At 37.8% G+C, this 18,047-nt stretch overlaps 1 protein-coding gene across 5 annotated transcripts; it reads left to right on the plus strand.

Annotated features, from left to right (window-relative positions):
• Positions 1-6,888: 6,888 nt before the first annotated feature.
• SPIC (Spi-C transcription factor) lies at positions 6,889-17,678 on the plus strand. Of its 5 annotated transcripts, none has more exons than XM_038558809.1 (6): positions 6,889-6,989; positions 8,567-8,598; positions 9,426-9,522; positions 10,288-10,418; positions 12,083-12,191; positions 15,903-17,678. In XM_038558809.1, exons 2-6 carry the CDS (start codon positions 8,596-8,598, stop codon positions 16,328-16,330), a joined length of 768 nt encoding a protein of 255 aa, XP_038414737.1. In that variant the 5' UTR covers positions 6,889-6,989; positions 8,567-8,595; the 3' UTR covers positions 16,331-17,678. The 5 variants fall into 5 exon arrangements, with proteins under 5 accessions (XP_038414737.1, XP_038414740.1, XP_038414739.1 ...); XM_038558812.1 differs by having other exon boundaries at positions 10,306-10,418; XM_038558811.1 differs by having other exon boundaries at positions 6,890-6,989; positions 9,429-9,522.
• The last annotated feature ends 369 nt before the right edge of the window (positions 17,679-18,047 follow it).

The following is an 18,047-nucleotide window of genomic DNA, read 5'->3' on the forward strand; positions in this document are numbered from 1 at the left end:
GACCTTGAGGCAGGCTCTTCGCTTCCCAGAGCCACTGTTGCTTCATCAGTAGAAGGAGGATAATTATAAAGCAGGACATAACATTTGTTGAGCATTTATGAAATGTCAGGACTGTGGAATGTATGTTACATGAATTCCCTTAGATTTTCAAAACTCTATGTGGTAAATAGTCATTATTCACATTTTACAGAGAGAAAACGGAAAGGTTTGGAGTAAGTAAGCTGCCCCAGTTTACAGATAGGAGATAAGGAGCCAGAATCAGAACTCATAGATAGTAACACCACTTCATAGCATTAGGGTGAGGTTAAATAATCTATTATAACATATGTAGAAATAAATATATGAAAAATTTAGCACAATGGATAGAAGGAGATATAACTGAAATTACAGTCGACTTTTGAACAACACAGAGATTGAGTGCCAAGTACCCCTACGTAGTGGGAAATCTGTGCATAAACTTCAATTCCCTCAAAACTTAACTACTAACAGCTCACTATTGACAGTAAGCCTGACTGGTAACATAAACAGTTGATTAGCACATTTTTTGTATTACATCCTGTTTTCTTACAATAAAGTAAGCTAAAGGAAAGAAAATCTTATTAAGACAATCAGGAAGAGAAAATCCATTTACAGCACTGTACTGTGTTTATCAAAAACAAATCTGCGTATAGGTGGGCCTGCATAGTTCAAACCTCTGTTCTTCAGCTGTATACTGTGATGAGGTTCTTACATGACATGTGAAATGCCTATAATGGCAACTCAAAAATTACAGAAGTATATTGTATCATGACATATCATCAAAATATACAAAGCTAATAAAGGAAAAGAAATGCTTGTTTAATCCAAAAGAAAGCAAAAAAGAAACAAAGGAACAAAAAATAATTAAGACAAGTGGAAAACAAATAGAAAGATGGTAGACTTACATTTCTTTATTTTTTTTAAGATTTATTTATTTATTTGAAGAGACAGAGAACACAGAGAAAGAGGGGGAGGGAGAGAGAGAAGCAGACTCCCTCCCGACACCAGGCTCCCTGAGATCATGACCTGAGTTGAAATCAAAAGTTGGATGCTTAACCCACTGAGCCACCCAGACAACCCAAAAGACATTCTTTAAATACAAAGACACAGACAGATTGGACATGTCAAAAGTAAAAAAATAATAAGAAGAAAGCTAGTGTGGTTAGTATCAAAGTAGACTTTGAGGATTACCAAAAAGAAATACAGAAATTTTACATGATAGAAGTCTCAATTTATCAAAAACACAAAATGCCAAATGACTGTGCACCTAATAATAGAGCTTCAAAATACATGAAGCAAAAATGGACAGAACTAAAGGCAAAAATGGACAAATCCATAATTATAGTTGGATATTACTCCTTGTAAACTCTGTAATCATCTGTAATCTTTGTAACTGGTAAAATATGCAGGCCAAAAATGTCAGTAAGGATATGGAAAATTTGAACAATATTATCAGTGAACTAGATATAACTGACATTTATCAGGCCCTATGTACAATAATTGTAAAATATACATTCTCCCAAATACAAATGGAACATTCATCAATACAGGCCCTATGCGAAATACAAATCAAAACCACAAAGAGATACCACCTCACATCAGTAAGAATGGGGAAAATTAACAACGCAGGAAACCACAAATGTTGGAGAGGATGTGGAGAAAGGGGAACCCTCCCTGCACTGTTGGTGGGAATGTGAACTGGTGCAGCCACTCTGGAAAACTGTGTGGAGGTTCCTCAAAGAGTTAAAAATAGTCCTGCCCTACGACCCAGCAATTGCACTGCTGGGAATTTACCCCAAAGATACAGATGCAGTGAAATGCCGGGACACCTGCACCCCGATGTTTCTAGCAGCAATGTCCACAATAGCCAAACTGTGGAAGGAGCCTCAGTGTCCATCGAAAGATGAATGGATAAAGAAGATGTGGTTTATGTATACAGTGGAATATTACTCAGCCATTAGAAATGACAAATACCCACCATTTGCTTCGACGTGAATGGAACTGGAGGGTATTATGCTGAGTGAAATATGTTAATCGGAGAAGGACATTTTATGGTCTCATTCATTTGGGGAATATAAAAAGTAGTGAAAGGGAGTAAAGGGGAAAGGGGGAAAATTAATGGAAATATCAGAAAGGGAGACAGAACATGAGAGACTTATAACTCTGGGAAACGAACTAGGGGTGGTGGAAGGGGAGGAGGGCGGGGGCTGGTGGGGAATGGGTGACGGGCACTGAGGGGGGCACTTGACGGGATGAGCACTGGGTGTTATTCTGTATGTTGGTAAATTGAACACCAATAAAAAATAAATTTATTAAAAAAAATATAGGGCCTATGCTGGGTCACAAAACAAGTCTCAATAAATTTCAAAGAATAATCTAGTGTAAGTAATTATTAAATGAGAGTGAGGGCTAGTTTTTTGTCTTATAATCTGTGATTCTATGAATTAACCTACTCTGATGTGAGAAATTTTCTAGCACCTTCTTCCAAATCTAGCAATCTTATTTGCTTATTAGGTTTTCAGAGATCCTAATAAGTTTTATTATTTTTTTAAAGATTTTATTTCTTTATTTGACAGAGAGCACAAGCAGGGAGAGCAGCAGGAAGAGGGAGAAGCAGGCTCCCCACTGAGCAGGGAGCAGGACTCAGGGCTCAGTTGCAGGGCCCCAGAAGCATGACCTGAGCCAAAGGCAGACACTTTACAGACTGAGCCACCCAGGTGCCCCAATATCTTACTAAATTTAATGCTTCTCCTTACCCCCTCTGCTTGTGCTCTCTCTCACTAGCTCTCTCTTTCAAATAAATAAATAAATAAATAAATAAATAAATAAATAAATAAATAAATATTTTTTAAAAAAAGACTCAGTTCTTTAATCTCCTAAACAATGGAGTTATTTCTTTGTTATTTTTATTATTTTAAAAATTCCAATATAATTAACATATAGCATGATATTGGTTTCATGTGTTCAATATAGTGATTCAACAATTCTAGACATTACTCAGTGCTCATCCTAATCCCCTTCACCTTTCACTGTCCCTCCCACCTACCTTCCCTCAGTTTGTTCTCTTTACTTAAGAGTCTGTTTTTTGGTTTGTCTCTTTTTTTCTTTGTTCATTTGCTTTGCCTCTTAAATTCCACATGAGTGAAGTCATATGGTATTTGTCTTTTTCTGACTTATTTCTTAGTTATACCTTTCAGATCCATTCATGTTGCTGCAAATGGCAAGAATTCATTCTTTTTATGGCTAATATTCCACCATATATATATGCACCACATCTTCTTTTTCTTTTTTTTTAGAAAGAGAGAGAGAGAGCACACATGAGCATGAGCAGGAGTGGGGGGAGTGTGGATGGACAGGGGGAGAGAGAGAGAATTTTAAGTAAGTCCCACACCCCTCACGGAGCCCGACTGGGGACTAGATCTCATGACCCTGAGATCATGACCTGAGCCAAAATCAAGAGTCAGATGCTTAACCAATGCACCACTCACCACATCTTCTTTATTGATTCTCTATCTATCGATGAACATTTGAGCTGCTTCCATAATTTGGCTGTTGTAAATAATGCTGTAGTAGACATAGTAGTGCATGTATCTTTTTGAATTAGTGTTTTCCTAGTCTTTGGGTAAATACCCAGTAGTGGAACTACTGGATTATATGGTAGTTCTATTTTTAATTTTTGAGTTATTTAACTATGGAGTTATTTAAACAGCAAAAATGCTAAAAGCTTTAACTTAGTCTCCCTTTTTCAGGTTATGATTTCAGGGTCCTGAAATCAAGCCCTGAATCACGCTCTGTGCCAAGCATGGAATCTGCTTGAGATTTTCCCTCTGCCGCTGCCCCCCTCCACCCCACTCACAAGCACACACATACTCTCCCAAAACTAAACAAACAAATATATATATATAAAGCTCTTTTTTCTCAGAAAATGCAGTCTTCTACCTGAAGCCTGGCACCATATGATTAGAATTCAGAACATCTCTTGCTTAAGATTCTCTAAAATAATCTCAGTTACCACAGGACAATGAACTTCTGCAAAAGAGGTTTCATCGATCAGGAATCCTCTCTTTTGAGCTCCTGTTTCTCAGCTCACTTCTGGTGTTCAGGGAACCGTTGCTGTCCGCCTCAATAAAGATGTTCTGTGTATGTGTGTTTATTGGGTACACATGTCTTCAGAAGCAGTACTTAGACCTTATATAAGAAGGTTTTGAAAATACACTATAGCAGGAGTTCCTAAACTGAAGTCTGTTGGCCCTACTTGAAGAGTTGCCTGACAATGTGTGCTGAAAGCAATCTCCTGGGGACAGAACTCCCAGCTTTCAGTAGACTCTCAAGGAATAGAAGCCTTGCCATCTAAAATGCAAAAAGGACGTGCATCATCTTTTCAAGTTGCTGAAAGTGCTTTTACATCTCAGCCCTACAAAGACCCAAAACTCTGTTTCTGTTTTCTCTTCTTTAATATTGGGCTGTGTCCAAAAAAAAAAAAAAAATATCAATGTGCTCATTGCTTTGGTTGAAGAAGTTCTTAAAGATTTCCTTTTCAAGATTTATTTTACTTATCTCTTTTAGTAAGAGGGAGAGGGGGAATGTCAAGCAGACTCTACACTGAGCCCAGAGTCCCACATGGAGCTCAATCTCATGATCCTGAGATCATGACGTGAGCTGAAACCAAAAGCTTAACCAACTAAGCCACCCAGCACCCCAGATTTTTTTAAGTATAATCTATCCCACAATGTGGGGCTTGAAACTCACAACCCCATGATCAAGAGTCATATACTCTATAAACTAAGTCTGGCTAAAGAAGCTCTAAACAGCGAATCTCACTACCACTCAGTTCTTTTTCAACATCCATTTATTAATATTTTGCAGAATAAAACTTTGGAGACACCAGTTGGGAAAATAGTGGCTTAGAAAGTTCACTTACTTTTTCCATTCATTCCAAATTTGTATCAAGCTTGCACCCCTGTGAGTATCTGCTGGGTGCTATGGAGCCTTCCATGAAAACCAAGAAGCCTGGTCAAATGGAACCTAAACTGCAGACACAGGGCCCAGAGTGGCCGTTGAAAGTGTGCTCGTGAAGTTACCTGGGTCCAAATCTAGAACCAACGCAAACTGTCTCTCACCAGCAATGGACCTTAGGAAAAATCATGAAGCCTTTTTGAGCCTCAGTGTAGACTGCTCATCTGTAAAATGGAGCTAAGCAGGCCAACTACTGTCATGTGCAATGTTTTTAGATTCTTTTGATATATTTTTTGGTTCTTCTGGCTTGTGTAGTTGATCTGGATCCTTTCTCTCAGCCCCCAGGCTCACTTTGTTGAGCTCCCATGGCTTTCTTCTTATGCCTTGACTACACCATACTCATTTCTATCTAAGGGTCTTTAATACCTTGTTTCCTCTGCCAGGAGGTACTTCCCTGGATCTTTGCATCCCTGCATTTCTTTTGCTCACTCTTTCTTGTTGCTAGATTTCAGCTCACACACATTCTCTCCTCAGAGACCTTTCGTGACCATTCATCACAACTGCATACTCTCTATCACCTTTCTCTTATCATTTTCTTGGTCCTCATTATTTAACACTTGTTTAGTTTGCTTTAAAAAAATATCATTTCAAAAAAAATATCATTTCTCTTCATTATACTTTGTTCAGGGCTATAGTCCCTGGACGCTGGATAGTGTCCAGGAGAGAAAAAAAGCTCAGAAATACATACTTGTTAAATAAATTAATCAAATGGAACAAAGCAGAGGGCGTAGACTTGGCAATGGTAGAGATAACCTCATCAACATTAGTGATTACAGTTTTATACACTAGTTACTATAACATCTACATTTCAGAAGAGGGGATGTGTTTACATTTGCATAACAAATTGGGTCAAAAAAGTAAATAGTCTAGAACAATAGTCCCATATCAAAGGTGAGCTCAGATTCCAACAATGCAAAACAGAAAATCTCTCTCCCCACCCAAAAGGTTTACAAAAAATTCTTAGGTGGATTTCCCCCTGGCGAAATGTGACATCTCTTAAAATGGTAGACGGTTGTGGTTAGGTGAGGTTGGGACAGAGACGTGTTCCAGAAGGGAAAGTTATTTCTGCCTGGTACATGTGGACGCTAGTTCAGACTCCGATGGACAGGTAAAATGGAACGGGTAACTGGGCAGATGAAGGGACTGGGAAAGCCACATTATGGGTGGAGGGAGCGCCTCGTGATTTCCATCAGAACTACCAAAACCCATCTCCAGTAGAACTTCTAGCTAAGTAAGAGAACCAAGCCTCTCTACAGATCAGCAGCTTCAGGTGTATCACGATCACCGTGCACAGACCATTCCTGACTGTTTGGGAGCCTCTACTAGATTTAGGTATGGAGGAAAGACTTAAGGACAGACGGAAGACCATAGCATGGACTCTATTTCCTTCTCCTAAACGAGTGGTGGTAAATAAGGCTAAGATTGGAATGAGGAGCCTCAAATGCCAGGATAAGAGCCTACGCCTTTGAGATCTCTAACTAAGGTGGTCAGGATGAGTGAAGTTGTTTGAGAGGAAAGAGACCCATTAGGGAAGTCCAGAGCGAGAAAGGCAACATAGGGTCTAGAATTAGGGGTGGGGGCTGGGTGGTGGAAACCAGGAATAAAAAAAAAAGATGAGAATTGTGTAGGTCAGAGTTTCCCGGTGGGCAGTAGGAGGCAAGAGGCATTGCAGTTTGTGCTGGGTGGGGGATTCATGGGGATTGTTCTGGATGCTTCTGGCCCATGGGATATAAACTTTTATGTGTCTCTTCAAAATAATAGCCCGTGGTATCTATTGGTTGTATCATGAAATAGAAATCATGAGGACACTGTATCTTTTAAAAAAAATCCCCTTTTGTAGCACTTCCTTAAAAACAGCTATTTAATGCAACTCTGCCAGTGAGTTCTTGACAGTTCTGTCTTAACGATTCTGATATTAATGAAACATCTTCGTGAAGGGTTGAAGTGTCTTCCTGGTAAGTGTTTAGCTTCTGTTTTTCAAAATACCCTGTGATAATTTTCTCCTTTGGCCTAAAGAATGTTTTTCGTTGACTGTTCAGATACAAGAATATTAAGTGATTCAAGTAATCAATAACATTTTTGAGCTTTTTTCTTCCCTTTGGGTTTGCTACTTTTTAACAGTTGTGACAGTTGTGATAATTTTGTGGAGTATTTTAGTCAAAGTCATTTATGTATTTGATTCAAAGTACAATACTCATATTTGCTTCGGTGCTTGTGAGTTGAGGCATAATTGAAAGTCATTGACACGACTTTTAGAAAATACATAATACTTATAATATTCATTAGGGACCATAGCTCAGACAATGACTTATGGGTTTTCTTTTTTTTTTTTTTTAAGTTTTTGCTAAATTGTTCAACATCTCTCACATTAGAAAGCTGTCTTCTAGCTTTTTTGAGATATAATTTGACATATAAAATTGTGAAAAAATGTGATGATTTGACCTACGAATATATTATGAAATGATAACCACAGTAAGATTACTTAACACTTCCATCATCTCACACAGTTACCTTTTTTAGGGATTTTTTTCTCATGTTTTCTTGTAACTGACATGATATTGTGATTTCAAAGAGCAGAACAGAATTTCAATGTTCGACATATTACTTGATGTAATTATTATATTGATGGATATGTATAATAATATCGGGTGTTGGATTATATCATCTCTTTGTATTCTGCAGTGTTAATGAGTAAGCTCACTGTGCTTACACAGTAAATCTTAACTTGTGTAAACAGAGTTGCTTGTGCTAAATAAAATGGTAAGCAATGTTGGACCAACCACATGCGCTTTCTTATGTAGATTTGTTTGTTTTTAGTTCTGTAGGACTTAAATCTTTTTTTAGGAAAAAACATTTAACGTGGGTCTGTGTGATCATTGTTTATTTAAAGCGAAATCTAATTTACAGGGATAAGAAAGTAGACCAGGGTTCCTATCCTAGGATTTTAGAAAGTCAACGGATGGATTTTACAGGGTAAATTTTATTTGTAATGTAGATTCACATTTCAAGAGAGAAAAAGCCTATTCACCAGATTATTAGTAGGCTGACACCAGAAAGATGGAGGAAAAAAAATCACCATTATAAATGGAGAGTTATGCTAAGGTAAAAAGGATTCTGATTTTCAGAATTTTCACATTTTTTTAAAGATTTTATTTGTAAGTAATCTTTACACTCAACCTGGAGCTTAACCTCACAACCCCAAGGTCAAGAATCACATGCTCTACTGACTCAGCCAGCCAGGCACTCTCTTAAAAGAATTTTGAAATATTCTCCCAAGTTATGTTTATATTCTCTTATAAGTTAGGCAATTTAGGTAATTGGCTCTAGCTATTTTAACATCCAAAACAGTTTTGTAATAATAAAAAAGCAAAAAATAGTTTGTAGGGAATTTTTTAAGAAGAAAAAAGTGTACTCATTAAAGAGACTTCAGATGGTACTTTTTGGTTCATAAGAGTTATTTTCAGAAATTATATCTTTTAATTCAGAGGTAAATTAAATACACTATTAATTTTGTTTTATTAATCTTTTTCAGAATTGTCAATATATATATATTAATGAAGCATGGTAAGTTGGCATTTTAAAATCTTTGGATGACTTGGAGGATGAACATCCTCTTTGAAGGATGAGTATCCTCTTTTGAAAATAAAATATATGGATCAGATTATAAGGGTATGAAATGGTTTGCAAAACAGTTTAATTTGGGGGCACCTAGGTAGCTCAGTCAGTTAAGGGTTGGACTCTTGGTTTCAGCTCTGGTCATGATCTGACGGAGGTGGGATCAAGCACCACATGGGTCTCCATACTCAGTATGGTGTCTACTTCAGATTCTTCCTCCCTCTCCCGTTAGCTCTCCCTGTTCATGTGCTCTCTCTCTCTCTCCCTTTCTGTCTCAAATAAATAAATAAAATCTTTAAAAAAAAGTTTAATTTTAGTCTTGGAGACATGCTTTTGAAATCAGGAGCATTCCATTTTAAGCAGCGATTCAGATTCTGTTTCATTAAAGCTATTTCCTTGATCCCTTTTCCCAGTCTCCTGCTATTACAACTCCTTAGTAAAGTTTCACAAGAATGTTAAATACTATAGAATTAATCCTGTTCTCTAGATACTACATATTATAGAGCAGTGGATCTCAATCAGGGTTCATTTTTGTCCCCTGAGATATATTTGGTGATGTCTGAGACATTTTCGATGGTCAGATCTGCTGCTGGTATCCAGTGGGTAGAGACAAGGGATGCTGGTAGATACCCTACAGCGCATGACAGACTCCCCACAGCAAATACTTAACCAACCTCACAGGTCAATACTGCTATGGGTGAGAAACCCTCATGTATGTCAGAGAAATTAAGTTCAATCAATAATTTCATAACTTGAGGGTTCTCCTATTGTTCTAGCAGTCCTGTGTTGAACAAGACAAGCTGGGACAAGCCTTTGAAGATGCTTTTGAGGTACTGAGGCAACATTCAACCGGAGATCTTCAGTACTCCCCAGGTAAAGATGTCAGTGCCCTTCTCTCACAGATACACCAGAAGTCTTCTTGGTTACACAGACATAAGAATGATTATCAGAAAAGGGAAGACCATTTTTATTAGTGCATCTAGGACTGATTCTAACAAAGGCAAAAATCTTCCAGGGCTACCTAGCCTATGCAAATTTAAAGTGTCACATATGAAAAAAAAAAAATAAAAAATAAAGTGTCACATATGAAAATGCAAAGAAACAGAGAATGGCATTTCACATAGGAATACTAGCACCTAAAATTTGCTTTTAAGCATGTCTGGTTGATATTTATCTAATAGATAATTTTAACTGCTCAGAACGGGCTTTTCAGTTAATTCTTATTGATCTTCTAGGCCTTCCTCCATAAAAGAGATATTCTACTCAGAAGAATAAATATTCTTTTCTTTTAAGAATAAATATTCTTATCATTCCTCACCTATTGCCCTATAGACTATGGGAAGACAGTGTAGGTGAAATGCAAGTATCTTGCATATTGCATTTATACAGGGCACTGCGTGCAGTTCCCAGACAAAAGAAATCATGGGATCTCTGCTTGCAAGAAATCTGTGCTCCAGTAAGGGAAATGGGATATGTAAGAGGCCTGTGATACCAGCATGATGCAATAAATGTAGAAAAATGCAAAGTAGTGGAGAACACATGATGGAGCAACCACATACATGAGCATGTATGCATACACAAACATACATACACATTGCATGCATGCACACATGCAATTATAAACTTTGACTTTTGCAGTTTCTGTTTTTAAATTAGATTACAAAAATTACCTGGCTTTCATCAACCACTGCTCTCATGTCAGAGGAAATTCTAACTGCTATGGTGTGCTGCCTACAGAGGAACCTGTCTATAATTGGAGAACAGTAATAGTGAGTACATGTACCAGAAGGCCATCTCCCAGTAACAGGCAAATTCCCTACTCACATCTGCCTTCCGCTTGGTCTTTGCTAGCTGAAACCCAGCTTAGCAACAGCAGGGACTGTGCAAGCACTCACAGACCAGTGGTGTGGACTTGACCATCAGCATGGGTGATTCCCAGCAATGCTGTCAAGAAGGAAATTGCCCTTTGTCATTGCCCAGCATCATAGAATGTCCTCTATGAAGATGTGTTTTTAGGGTTCTCTCATTACTGCTTCTCATCTATCTTGAAAATTGCAAAAAAGGATGGTTTTCCTATAAGCCATAGGGCAAAGCCCAAACTTCCCCCGCATTGGCTTTACCTACAGTCTTGTCTTAACCTGATGTTTCCTTTCTCAAGCTCAGAGCTAGCTACACCTGTCTTGGACCAACTCTCGGGGATAGTGTTATAACTCCTTGCAAACGAAGTGTCCCTGCCATCTATCTTTCTATTAATGTGTCCTTTTTATTGTTTTCTTTTTTAAAGAAAGATTTATTTATTTATTTGAGAGCGAGTGAGTGGGGGGAGGGGCAAAGGACAAGGGAGAGAGAAACTCAAGCAGATTCTGTGCTGAGCGCAGAGCCTGACATAGGGCTCAATCCCATGAACCTGTGATTACTACCTGAGCCAAAACCAAGAGTTGGATGGTTATTGGACTGCACCATCCATATTGCTTTCTTATTGCCACCTGTCTTAACGTGGTGCAGAGTAAATATGAAATGGCTTTTCTTCCTCTCTTTCTTTCTTTCTTTCTTTCTTTCTTTCTTTCTTTCTTTCTTTCTTCTTTCTTTCTTTCTTTCTTTTTTTTCAGTCATTACCTTCAACTGTGCTATGTCAAATGTCCTTTTCCTGACCCTCTAAATTGTTCTGTTAGGGCCTCTCCACAAGACATTTCTTTGAAGAGGGAGTTTGTTCCAGCTTAACCTCTTCTACTTCCAGTTAGGGTTGCCGGTAAAATACAGCATGCCAAATATTTTCATTTGCTAAATCTGGCAACCCTGCTTCTCCTTCAGTTCATACTTCTCAGTCTGTATCACAGCCTCTTGTGGTTGGGGACTCCTTGGCCTCTGGGAAGTCCTCTTATATGGGGTATGGTAAGATGGTTCAAGTCCACCTTTGTTGAATTAATCCATAGAGACCCACGAATCCTTGCTCTATGCAATGGTAACAGCTCAGGCTGCTTCCTCCTCCCCCTCTCTTGGCTCTACCCTCCCTTGGCTACCATCTTTCTCCTCATGTCTCCTCTTGCTCAGATGGGCATCCAACAGAGGAACAGAAGCCCATCTTCCTCTTTCTGCTGGCACTTCAATTTTGTACTAATAATTCTTTAAATTTTCTTTCTCACTGGGGGTTTTTATGGAGAAGAAGGAAGCATCCCCATCTTCTTTCTCACAGGGAAGGGATGATATGAAAGTCTTCATAAAGCCAGAGTACCTTCCATTCCTTGGTCTTCTCTTTATGTGGGTGTGAGGCTAGTTGTGTGCCCTGGGAGATATCTGGCTGCAGTTGAGGATTGTGCTTTTTAGAATTTGGGAGATGCTTAGCACTCCTTTTGTTCTCAGCTTTTGACTTTAGCCATCAATTGGGGGCCACAGGAAAAGTCCCACTTAACATCCTGCTGCATTATTTATATAGAACAGTGCTGCAGACCTCTATTTTGAAGGAAATATTCATCAGTCTCTGCCAAACATCCCCGAAAACCAGCTGGTACAACCTGCTGTTCTCCATCAAAAGGGAGGAAAAGGTATGTGGATCCATTACTCCTTTTATAGATAAAAGAACTAAATCTTCTTCAAAGCAGCCTTAAAGGTATTTCATATCTGACTGTAGAACAGCATTTGCAAAATATTCTCATATTGAGATTAAGAAAAATTTACCTCTGACAGATTGAACCACTCTAAGCCGTTCATCTTGGGGAAGCCTTCCTATTGCTTCATAGAAATGTTGTGAAGCTACAAAGTGTCACTCCAGTCAAATAAATCTGTACTCAAGATAATGTGTATATATTTGAGGGTATAGAAAGGGGAACTTTTCCAAAAGTAGTTTTAGCAATCTTTTTTTTAAAATTTTTATTTATTTATGATAGTCACAGAGAGAGAGGCAGAGACATAGGCAGAGGGAGAAGTAGGCTCCATGCACCGGGAGCCCCATGTGGGATTCGATCCCGGGTCTCCAGGATCGCGCCCTGGGCCAAAGGCAGGCGCCAAACCACTGCGCCACTCAGGGATCCCTAGCAATCTTATTCTAATTGTGACAGCCTTGGTATAGAAGTTGTCTTCTCTATTAAGTTTTCAGCAAATAAAGTCCCATAACTATTCAATATTTCATAAATTTGAAATGTCGATTTCATAAATTTAAGATGATGATGATCTCACCTAACAGATGAGTAAAGTGATAAAGCAGGATAGTAGCCTCTGATGGCTACCTTGTGGGCCACACACGTGTATATGTGCTCTTGGAGGACTCCCTTGTGTAACTTGGCACAAAGTTTTTTAAGGCAATTTGGCAATAAGGATCAAAAATGTAAATGTTAATATCTTTTGACTCTTAAAGACTATGTAACTGAGTGATTGAGTGTAAACTCTGGGTGAGTTGTGTGAGCCTGGGAAAATCACTTAACCTTTTGTACCACAGTGTCCTCATTCAAAGAACAAATAATGATAATTGTACAAACACTGTAAGATTGCTGTGAAAATTAAGTGAGAAAGCCCATGTAAGACATTATGCTCGTAGCCTATCACTGGATAATTTCTCAAGATACCATAAGGGGTGTGTGTGTGTGTGTACCCTATATACATTAGGATATTCCTTGCAATGTTGTTGTAGTAAAAGAATGGAACTTACCTAGTCTGTATAAGGTACAGAGATGTGTAAGGTGCATCATAATTTTATAGTGAAATTTTTAAAATGATACTTCATCATACTTTCTAAATTTTTTCCAATTTTTTTTTTGAAAACTAGTTTTGTTCTGATATTCTGCATCCTAGAATACTGTATCCTAGAACAAAGTTCTAAATATACAGACTCACTCCAGGATGTAAAGTCTCTATCTTTTCATTGATGTTTTATGTTGTGAAGCTTTGCCAGCATGGGACATATATCATCCACCATTTTCTGTTCTTAAAGTTTCATCTTCTATCTGAAAAAAGGATACATTTGAAACAGAATGAAATTCAAAATTTGGGGATTCTTTATCTAGAGAAAACTAGTACATGCATAGAACAGAACACATAGCTATTAAAACACATGAAAGCATATCTTATGTATTGATAAAGAAAGAACTCTAAAGTACATTTTTTGTTTTAAACCTTTTTAATTCCATAACTTAAAAGTAATAATGCACATTATTAAAAATTCAAAGGATTCAGAAATACACAAGGAATAAGTGTAAGTGTTCTTCTTTCTTCCTATACTATGTCTCAGAAGTAACCGTTGTCAACAGTTGGGTATTTTACCATCTATAGCTAATTTCTGTGTTGGTCCTCTGATTTAATTTATGTGTCTTAGTGGAAAAAAAGTGCAAAATAATATGATATCACTGGTATTTTTAAAAGATATGCATATGTTCATATGCAAAAAAAATTTTTTTAATTTTAAAAAATATGTAGCAGAATAGACTGGAATTTTACTTTCACTTTGTGCTTCTGTTTGAATCTTTTACTCTGAGCACATAATACCTTTTAATAAAAATTAACAATTTTTTTTTCAAAATTGAAAGTAAATTTTAAGAGGTGAGGATCCATTATCATTGATTCGACCACGGGATAAGAGACAGTGTTTGTTTAAGACTATGACTTTAATTTATAATGTGTTTTTTTTTTTTTTTTTGGTAAGTCCCTTCCATTTCTCAATTTGTAAATTCAAGATAATATAAGGCAAAAAGATAATCTTAAAAACCTCTGAGGTTTTGGGATGAATGATGACTGATGCAAGAGTATTACTCTCCAGAGACTATTCAAAGCATTTTGAGAATCCACTATTCCACTCTCTCTAAGGAAAAAGGGAATTTGGCCATGGATGTGTTAGCTACTGACAGATCTGGTAAGGCATCATATTTACAGGCCAATGCCAAGTCACAAATTGGGCTGTTGTCCACTGACATCCAATCAACTGAACAAAAATCAAAATGGCAAATCTTCCTAAAGTTTTCTGTCTAGACATTCTGAAATATAAAGGGCTGTATTTCTAACGAGAAAAAAACTCTGGTAGTATCATTTTATTTCACAGCAATGAAAAATGTCACAATGCCCATTGTCATTGCTCATAAATTATGTCAAAATGTCATGAAGATGTTTTGGCTTTTTCCACTCCAGTGTTTTCTAATCTTTATTTTTCACATAATGTAGACCTACAGTTGTTGTTGTTTACCTGTCTTTGTTATTATTTTCACTAATATTACCTTATATTTGAATACTATTTTGCATCTTACAAAATACATTCACATTCCTTACCTCATTTGACTTAACTCATTTGAATAAAGCCCTTTCAAATGATTTGCTTTCTTATCAGAAAGAAGTGTGAGGCTTCTCTTTATTTAAAACCACTAAGCTTTGCAGTTCATTTTGCTCAGTTTTATTGTTCCGACATAGAACATAAAACTAGTAGTCAAGATTTAATTGTGAAGAGAGACCACCTGACAGATAGATGGGAGATCCAGATAAAGGTTTTAGGCTTCCTTCTTCAGGGAAGGACAGTACAAAAATTTTTACAACATCTCTAACAAAGGTCCAATTGAAAATAGATCTGTCCTATGACCTAGCAATTGCACTGCTGAGGATTTACCCCAAAGATACAGATGCAATGAAATGCCGGGACACCTGCACCCCGATGTTTATAGCAGCAATGTCCACAATAGCCAAACTGGAAGGAGTCTCAGTGTCCATTGAAAGATGAATGAATAAAGAAGCTGTGGTTTATGTATACAGTGGAATATTACTCAGCCATCAGAAACGACAAATACCCACCATTTGCTTCAATGTGGATGGAACTGGAGGGTATTATGCTGAGTGAAATTAGTCAGTTGGAGAAGGACAAACATTATATGGTCTCATTCATTTGGGGAATATAAAAAATAGTGAAAGGGAATAAAGGGGAAAGGAGAAAAATGAGTGGGAAATATCAGAAAGGGAGACAGAACATGAGAGACTCCTAACTCTGGGAAACAAACAAGAGGTGGTGGAAGGGGAGGAGGGCGGGGGGTGGGGGTGACTGGGTGACAGGCACTGAGGGGGGCACTTGATGGGATGAGCACTGGGTGTTCTTCTATATGTTGGCAAATTGAACACCAATAAAAAATAAATTTATTTAAAAAAAAAAACTTCAATAGGCCAAACAGACCTTTGACTTTCAAGTCCCAATGCAGCTTTGAATTTTGTAGTCACTCAACAAACCCTTCCTGAGGATGTTCTTTATGCGTAGCCACAGTGAAGTCTGACGTTGTTTTTCTCCATTTTAGGCAGGAAGAAGCTCCGACTATTCGAATACCTTCATGAATCCCTGTGCAATCCTGAGATGGCATCTTGTATTCAGTGGGTAGATAAAACCAAAGGCATCTTTCAGTTTGTGTCAAAAAACAAAGAAAAACTTGCCCAACTTTGGGGGAAAAGAAAAGGCAACCGGAAGACCATGACTTACCAGAAAATGGCCAGAGCACTGAGGAATTATGGAAGAACTGGGGAAATCACCAAAATCCGGAGAAAGCTAACTTACCAGTTCAGTGAGGCCATTCTCCAAAGACTCTCTCCATCTTATTTCTTAGAAAAAGAGATCTTCTACTCACCGTATGTTCAACCTGAGCAAGGCTTTCTCAGCTTCAGTAACTGGAATGCAAATTATAATTGCACATATGCCAATTACCATGAGATAAGCCACTCTGATTGCTAAATATTCTCTTACATTTCCTGATTTCCTGGCATCAGAAATCAGGACCAATTTCAGGATTTTTCTCTTAAATTCTGGAGAAGGCAAAACAATTAATTTCATTGTTTCTATCTTTTATTAAATAGATTGTAATCTATACAGATGGTGAAAAAATCTGCCAGTGAAAAACTTTTAAATGTTCGAGACCCAATTTGAAAGTATAGAATAATGTCCTAGCTCTTACTATTGTTTATGCAACACTTCTAGATCAACAATGCTAGTAAAGATGATGACCTATATCAATTTAAACATTGTTTTCCTGTCACACACTTAGGCAAAACAAAACAAAACAAATCACTCTAATATATCTGATGGCTTATTGACAACAAAATAATTGCATATGATAGTCTTAGTGCTATAATACATTCATGGCTTTAAAAACTGTATTTTCTCTGCACTTCTGACCTCATGGTCTGTAACTGTATGGCATTAAAGAAATGATCTAAGGAAAGTGCCACCTACCTTAATAGAACTCCAAAGCTTACACTACCCACCAATCATTTCCTGGCATTTCTCCCCTAGGGTAGATCCTGGAGTTAACATTTCTTGCTATCCTGCCACTGAGCCACAAGAAGGTGCTCTTGCCTTGTTATTTCTCGCCCAACTTCAGAACAGGACCTCCTTTTGCCTTGAACTAGCCCAGCTTAAGACCAGGCTGAAACAATTGGAGAAAAAGAAAAAAAAAATTTTTTTTTTTTATAAAGGATAGAGACTAGCAAATAAATCCGGAGAGGAACCAGAACTTGAAAGCAATGGTTTATTCTCAATATTCCATCAGGAATGAACAAAGAAACTCTGTTTCTTACTTCCTGCTTGGCAGGTTCATACATATTCCATCAGTATTACCGTGACACAGGAGAGTTTAACTACATGGGCCATCTTCAGTTCAGGCCAAGAGTTCCTGGAGCCTACCCTATTTGATTTGCATCATTTCCCTTTTTCTTTGTGTCCTCCTGATCTCTTTCCCCCTCAGAGATTCTTAAAAATATGGCAGACTAAATGAAGGCAATGTTATTGGCCATCTGCACATGTAGTCTGGGCTTCTGGTATAGACTGAACTTTTGTGCCCTCGTATTTGGAGGCGAGATCTTTGGAAGGTAGTTAGGTCATTGGATGGAGCTCTCACAAATGGGCTTAGTGCCTTGTAGAAAGAGGCCCAGAGCTTCCTCACCCCTTTTGCCTTTTGAGAACACAAGACGGCCTCCTATGAACTAGGAAGCAGGCTCTTACCAGACACTGAATGTGCTGGCACCTTGATCTTGGACTTCCCAGCTTCCTGAACTGTGAGAAATAAATTTCTGTTTATAAGATACCCAGTTTATGGTTTTCTGTTACAGCAGCCCAAAGGGACTAAGACAGTTTCAATCAGTGCAAACCTTAAGAGTAGGACCCAGCATTTACACTCATTTTCCTACAAAGAAATATGTTCTGTAAATAAACAACATAAATTTCACTTAATGCAAAGAGGAAGTGGTAAAGAGGTTTTACCACATATTCAGCCAACAACTTGATAAAATTCCATTAACATTTTACTTCTCTCCATAGTCCCTCCTATACCCAATGCCAGCTTGAGGGGTTCATCCTGACAATTGCCCCAAAAGCCCCTGGTCAGTCTCAATTTTTTTTTTTTTTTTGTATTTTCTAGAGAGTAGGTTTCTCTTGGGTGGAAATCTGGGCTCTG

The sequence above is a fragment of the Canis lupus genome, chromosome 15 (assembly GCF_011100685.1).
Source record: "Canis lupus familiaris isolate Mischka breed German Shepherd chromosome 15, alternate assembly UU_Cfam_GSD_1.0, whole genome shotgun sequence".
Taxonomy (NCBI): domain Eukaryota; kingdom Metazoa; phylum Chordata; class Mammalia; order Carnivora; family Canidae; genus Canis; species Canis lupus.

Coding starts and splice junctions, on each gene's coding strand:
- SPIC (XM_038558809.1), top strand. Junction 9,523..10,287: donor AGATCTTCAGTACTCCCCAG/GTAAAGATGTCA, acceptor TGACTTTTGCAG/TTTCTGTTTTTAAATTAGAT. Junction 12,192..15,902: donor CCATCAAAAGGGAGGAAAAG/GTATGTGGATCC, acceptor TCTCCATTTTAG/GCAGGAAGAAGCTCCGACTA.